General features: G+C 36.8%; 1 protein-coding gene across 1 annotated transcript; it reads left to right on the top strand.

Annotated features, from left to right (window-relative positions):
* The first annotated feature begins 2,254 nt into the window (after positions 1-2,254).
* Positions 2,255-4,744, top strand: oxld1 (oxidoreductase-like domain containing 1). The gene is made up of 2 exons (XM_030121763.1): positions 2,255-2,447; positions 3,660-4,744. The coding sequence occupies exons 1-2, from the start codon at positions 2,397-2,399 to the stop codon at positions 4,032-4,034; spliced, it is 426 nt and encodes a 141-aa protein (XP_029977623.1). The 5' UTR covers positions 2,255-2,396; the 3' UTR covers positions 4,035-4,744.
* The last annotated feature ends 1,713 nt before the right edge of the window (positions 4,745-6,457 follow it).

The raw sequence follows: 6,457 nt of genomic DNA, 5'->3' as shown, positions 1-6,457 counted from the left end.
ATGGCAACAACATGATATAAACACGAACTTTAAGTGCAGCAACTTTTGTCAACCACAATATCTGTCAACACTACATGGACTTTTATTATCTCTGAAGGACAGACTAATGCTTATTATGGTCTGTCTCCTTTCTTAATTGCATTTTTCTAGACATTATGATGCCAATGTTAAACTTAGACCAGACAGTGTTATTGTACATTTTGCAGTAATAATTAACAAAAGTCAGAAAACATCTAGGAAATGTTTCCACCAACTTTCAAACACTCATTTACTTGCTGCAGAAAAGTTTTAGCTTAAGTTGGTATCTCAATCTTTGTTACCTGAAACAATGCATTTTTTTTTTTTTTTAGAACTCAGGAATGTACATTATTCCTCAGTTTTTGGTCACCTAAACTATACAATTCCTATAGCTTTCCCAGTATTTCTGGATTATTTACAAACTGCTTAAAATCAGAGGTTGAATAAACTTTGTTCCTACACCCTCTGTGGAAATATTTGAACAAAATTGGACTGCAGGAAGTAGTATGATTCTGTTAGAATGATGAGGAAAAGGAAATTTACAAAGGAAGAAACACTAAGAAACTTTCAAAGGGCTTTCCTTTTGGAGAAAATCCAGTCACCAAAAGTGGCCTGTGAACTTTTGGGTGTAGTGTGGTTAAAAAAAAAGGATAATGTTAGATATTTGACAGATGTGTGTGAATGGCATACAGTAGGTTGGCTGTTCCTATGGTAATACCAACATTTCATTGAAAGATGAGGTAAAAACTGAGTTTGTAGAATATGGATTAAGGAACAGAAAGGGACTAAACCCCCTAAACATTGTCATAAGAAGGAGCAACATCCAGAGGTGGCGATGTTTGCTTAGTTTATTATTGGAGTAATGTCCTCTGAATGCAGTGTTAAAAATGCGAGCCTGTTTTTGTTTTTTGGTTTTTTTTTTAAACATTTTCTTGGTCTGAATACTATAAGAGTGGGTAAATATGGATCCCATGATGAGACCAGCCAACAAACATTGTTTTAAAAATTGTGATACCATTGACTATACAAAGTAAAACAATAAACAAATGTCCATCTCTTAAAGCTGGGGCTTGTAAAGCACTTTGAATTGCCTTGTGTATGAATGGTGCTATACCATTAAATTTGCCTTGCCTTGCCTTAAAGCAGGGGTGTCAAACATGCAGCCCGGGGGCCAAAACCGGCCAGCCAAAGGGTCCAATCCGGCCCGCGGGATGAATTAGTGAAATACAAAAATTATACTAAAGATATTCACATTCAAGGATGTCAAAATAAATTTAGTTCAATTCCATCTAAAGTGGGTCAGACCAGTAAAATACTATCATAATAAAGTATAAATAATGAAAACCACATATTTTTCTCTTTGAGTGTAAAAAAGTAAAATTACACAAAAATGTTAACATTAACAGACTAGCCTTTTACAAAAAATGTGAAAATCCTGAACAAATATGAACAACCTGAAATGTCTTAAGAGATTTAAGAGTAATTTTACCAATATTCTGTCTGTTATTAAATGTTTTGTGCATTTGTAGATCCACTGTGATCTGTGCATTGTAATGAACATGTAAAAATGAGAAGCTGAGGCCAAATAATGGCATAAATTGTTAAAATTGCACTTTTTTTCTCAATGAATTTCATTTTGGTCATGGTTCATGTTTTTCCATATTTTTTAAAAAGATAGTTTGTAGATGTAGAAATTTTGATACTATAATCTTACTTTTTTCACTCTAAAACATAGAAATTAGACATACAAATTTTGGAATTGATATTATTTATGTATTATTATGTTATTATTTTAATGATCCGGCCCACTGCAGGTCATACTGGGCTTTATGTGGCCCCTTAACTAACTTGAGTTTGACACCCCTGCCTTAAAGACTTAATCTTTTAAATTAATTGGAACATCCTCCTGCTAAATACCCAATGAATTTAGCAGCTTCCCATCTGTTATGTAAGTTATGTCTGTGTAGTGTTCTGTATTACAGGTAATTTACCACTAAACCAGTTTGGGTCTGTGTTGTGTCAATGTGCTGATGATTTTTGCATCATTTTATCGGCTATACAATTGAAATGCCGCCCTCTACTGGACATAACTTGAAAATACCATATATCGTTTTGTCCCGCCCTAAAAAATGTTTGAGACATTTCATTGGTTAATATTTACAAGAGCGTGTGTGATTGGGCAAAGTTATTTTTACGTGGCCAATCAACGCTTTTGTTTACAACCGTGCACAGAGGTCACAGTACGGCGTTATGTGACCGGAGCTAACTAACTAGCTTCAGGCGTGGATGTTTTAAGGGAGAGTGAAACAGTAACAGGAAAGAGCTTGGAGAATATGAATGGTTTATACACATAACCATCTCCTCTGGGTGCTAGTACGATGCTGTGTGTAGGTGTAAAAGTGCTGAGACCGTCGGTATCTGTGCAGAAGGTGAGGAGTTAACAGCTAGCTTTAGCATGGAGCTAACTAAATAAACAGCCGATGAAGAGTAGCAGAATTTACAACTTAATTTTGTACCAGCTTTACAAAATTCACCTTTGTTAAATCACCGGGAAGTTCTCATCATGTGTAAGATCCAGTGGAATTATTCTAATGTGTCTTATTATATGCTACACTTCGCTATCTATAGCCCAGATTCTCAGTAACTAGCTAGTTACTGTTAATTAGTTCGCTCACTTTCTAGAGGTTTCCTGAGGTATTGTTATAAAATGTGTAAAAATGTCAGCACTGTCTTTAAACTTTTTACACCAAAACCAGTTACACAAATGACGTTGCTGACGAACTTGATATTGCATCATTGTTAGAGGAAACTACGACGATTCTGCATTAACAAGAAACAAAACTGAAGCTATGCTGTGCTGAATGTAACCTCTCAAACCTAAAATGATAAAATTAAAAAATGCTTTTTAGGAAATTTATCTAAATTGCTAACTTTTTAGAAAGTTTTGGAGTTTTGTTACCAGCCTCTGGGATTAGTCATGTGTCATTACATCACCACCAAGCTTTTCTGTCTGAGTGTTTTGCTTCATTAAGTCAGTTCTGAGGCTGGGGTTCAACCTGAACAGAGAAGGGGTTTAAGGCCAGGCCAACCCAGCTGTTCTGCTAAGAGGACACCTATAGCTTAGCCTTTCCAAGCTTCTGTCAGGATCCATAAAATAGAGCCATAGAATTGCATCTGACAGAATCTGAACTGTAAGCAGTAATCCTGCTTGCATGCAGATGTCCTGTATTAAACCTCCTTTCTGTCTGAAAAAAAGTGAATGAAACGACAAACAAAGTCCAAGGAATGGGTGAATTTTTTTTTTTTTTTTTTTGCTCTCAGATCACTTAATTACAATGTATTCAATTAATCATGGAAGTTTTGCCCAATGATGGCAAAAAATACTGAACCCAAGACAGACCTTAAATGATGTATTTGCATGAGCTGTATCACTAGTTTTTGTTTTCTTATTCTTTGTCAGTTTATCCTGAAAATTGTAAAAGTCACTTAAATCTGTGGAGTGTATTTATATTGGTTTTGATATGTGTTCTTCCTATATACCATAGAGCTTCATGTTTTCCAAATGTTGTTAAAATTCAGTTCAAACCATAGACAGTAGCTGCCACATTAGTGACTAATGTATATTTTTGTGTATGCCACAGTTGTGCAGCCTGCAGAGCTCATGGAGGAAAACACTCCTTAGCAGAACCACTCGGTGCCTGTCTACTGGACCAGATTCACCTGCTGGAACAGATTCAACTGCTCCTACCACACTGACTGACTCATCTGAGTGCAATGACACAGAGCCCAGCCAAAGAACCTCCTCCTGGTCGCCTGACCAGGGCCCACCGCCTGCTCCCACATACTGCTGTATGAGCGGATGTCATAACTGTGTGTGGATTGAACATGCCGAGCAGCTGCTGGCTTATTACCATGACGGAGGAGAACGGGCACTCGCTGCTATAGAGGAAAATGTCCATGATGAGAACCTTAAATCTTATTTAAAGATGGAGATAAGGCTACTAAAAAAGACATGACTGTTTACTGCCAGTTAACATAAATTAAGTGTTTATTACTGTGGCGCACTCCAGACCTCCATATTTTCAGATCCACCTGCTCTGGATTACAGTCTTAGGATCAAACGTAGTTGTTGTATTTCATGTTTGGTCTTTACTTATCTCCAAACCACTCAGATCATTTCAGAGACCTCTAGGCCTCCCTGTCTTCAGCATCTTCCTCCATATCCTCCTGGAGGACCCTCAGCCACTCCCAGACTGGCTGGAAGATAAAGGCCCCATCCCAATGCCCACCTTCCCCTCACCCCTACATATTACACATTCCCCTGGAGACAGAAAGCTCCCATTTGTTTAGAATGTGCATCTCTGCATTAAGGATATTCATCTCTACCACTGAGGCCAATACGATACATATCTTAATGCACTGGCAACCAAGTCATGTATGAAAGATACATATGAAGCAACTACCGATGTGAATTTAGTTCATTTATCATTGATTATAAGTGCCATGTTCCTTTGCATATGTGTTTCCCTTGTCCTGAAACTAATTTTAATATGATTTACTAAGAAGTTCTCACAGTCCAGAAAGAGTTCACTGTATTTTTTTTTTTTCTGAAATTATTCTAAATTTCACACCTTCATTGTCATCTTTCCTCTGTCATGAAGTACATAGTATTTGCACATTTTTAAGTTTTGCTTGAAGACTGAATGATAGTGTTGATTACTGGAGTGTATATTTAACTAAATTATGTATTTATTTTCACAGTGGTTTTCTAAATACATGTTTTTAAGATAGAGCAAACTGGTCAGCTTTGTTTTCATCACTGCAACACAAAAACAAGCCACTAGAGGGTGCTAGAGTCACATAGAAGTTTCCTGATGCTCATTCTTCAACCTTTAAAGATTGAAATGTGTTTTTCAAACTTATTCCCAGTAAAATTCTTAATGGTAAAATTAGATTTTTCCTCAGATGCAGCAAAAAAAAAAGGGAGAAAAATGTGTGCTTAGTCTTAGCTGCCACAAAAGGTTGGTATATGTTGGGTTTTTTTGTTTTGCTTTATTTTATTTTTTTTTTTACTCTCAGGCATGCTGGCTGTAGGGTATTGTCATCAGTTGGTCGTCTGTCCGCTCATCTGTCTGTCCAAAAACTTTGGCATGCACTGATAAGTCAGGCCACTAGGGGCAGACCCCTAACGAATTCGCCGGAGTCGGCTGTACACACTCTGCGGATATGTATGTGTATTCAGACCGGACTCAGTGCGGACCCAAATCAGACGTGACAGTGCACAGCATGGTTAAGAAAAAACAAGGGATGAATGAAAATGCCTCTGTAAATCATCATTTGGAAAAACGAACACTGGAGTCTCCACTGCCAGTCCAGCTTCACTGACAGTGGAGACGCGATAGAGTGGGCAAATGGGCGAGAGAACTACAACTAAACAACAGTATCTTTAACCAGTATTTTGCCCAAGCCTGTGAAAGTGACCCTAATGTAAACACGAATGTTAATAATGCAATGTTACACTCTGGGCTGGCTCTGGGTATAGGCCACACAGGCAGCTGCCTAGGGCGCCATCTGCTGGAGGGGGTGCCAAATTACAGACAAAAAAACAATAAAATCAAATTTTAAAAAAAAAATTAATTAGAATATCTGTATAATAAACTTGAAACGCACCCTTTACACTTCCTTAACATGTTTTCTCAAAAATAAATCATAATCAAGCCCCAATATGACAAATCTTTATTCCACTTATTCCACTTTGTGGATTCTGTCATTCACATTTATTTCTCATTCACTATTAAAAGGCATGACACCAACTCACATGATCTTAAACATGCTAAGTATCTTAACAGTTTAAAATGTTTCTCATTTTATATTTATTTTTCATAAACTTATTTATCTAATACTTATGATTCATTTACATTCCTTATCACAGTATGTACTGTTTTAGATACATCTTGGATTCCTTTATACATCTATTGCACAAACCAATTCCAGTAGTGGTTCACAGTCAATACTGACAGTCAATATTTTGAAGATTTTCATAAGTCAGGCCGAGGGTTTTCAAGTGCAAGCACGTTATGTTATAGTTAAATGTCTTGTGCTAAAAATTGTTTTTATGGAAACAGTATTTATGAAATTATACCAAAACAGTGACAGATCACCAGCTTTTATCTCTATTTTTGGCTGGTGATTCCTAAAAAATAAATCCTTGGCCTTTAAATACTGTACTAATCTATATATTTATCTGTTTTTTCCATTATTTCTGCTTTTCTTAAGACAAGGTATTTTTAGGGCATCATATTTTACAGTGTATTCTTGATGCTTCAGTGTCTGTATATGACCTGAGTACTTTTTCCACAGCTGGATACCTATCCTGTCTGTTCTATCGTCTCCCAGACGGTGATTTCGGAGGTGACAGTGACCCTGTTCTCCCTCACTG

This window comes from Sphaeramia orbicularis, chromosome 19 (genome assembly GCF_902148855.1).
Source record: "Sphaeramia orbicularis chromosome 19, fSphaOr1.1, whole genome shotgun sequence".
In the NCBI taxonomy this organism is placed as follows: Eukaryota; Metazoa; Chordata; class Actinopteri; order Kurtiformes; family Apogonidae; genus Sphaeramia; species Sphaeramia orbicularis.
This window is presented reverse-complemented; position numbering and strand designations above follow the sequence as displayed.

Coding starts and splice junctions, on each gene's coding strand:
- oxld1 (XM_030121763.1), top strand. CDS start 2,397: ATGCTGTGTGTAGGTGTAAAAGTGCTGAGACCGTCGGTATCTGTGCAG. Junction 2,448..3,659: donor CGTCGGTATCTGTGCAGAAG/GTGAGGAGTTAA, acceptor TGTATGCCACAG/TTGTGCAGCCTGCAGAGCTC.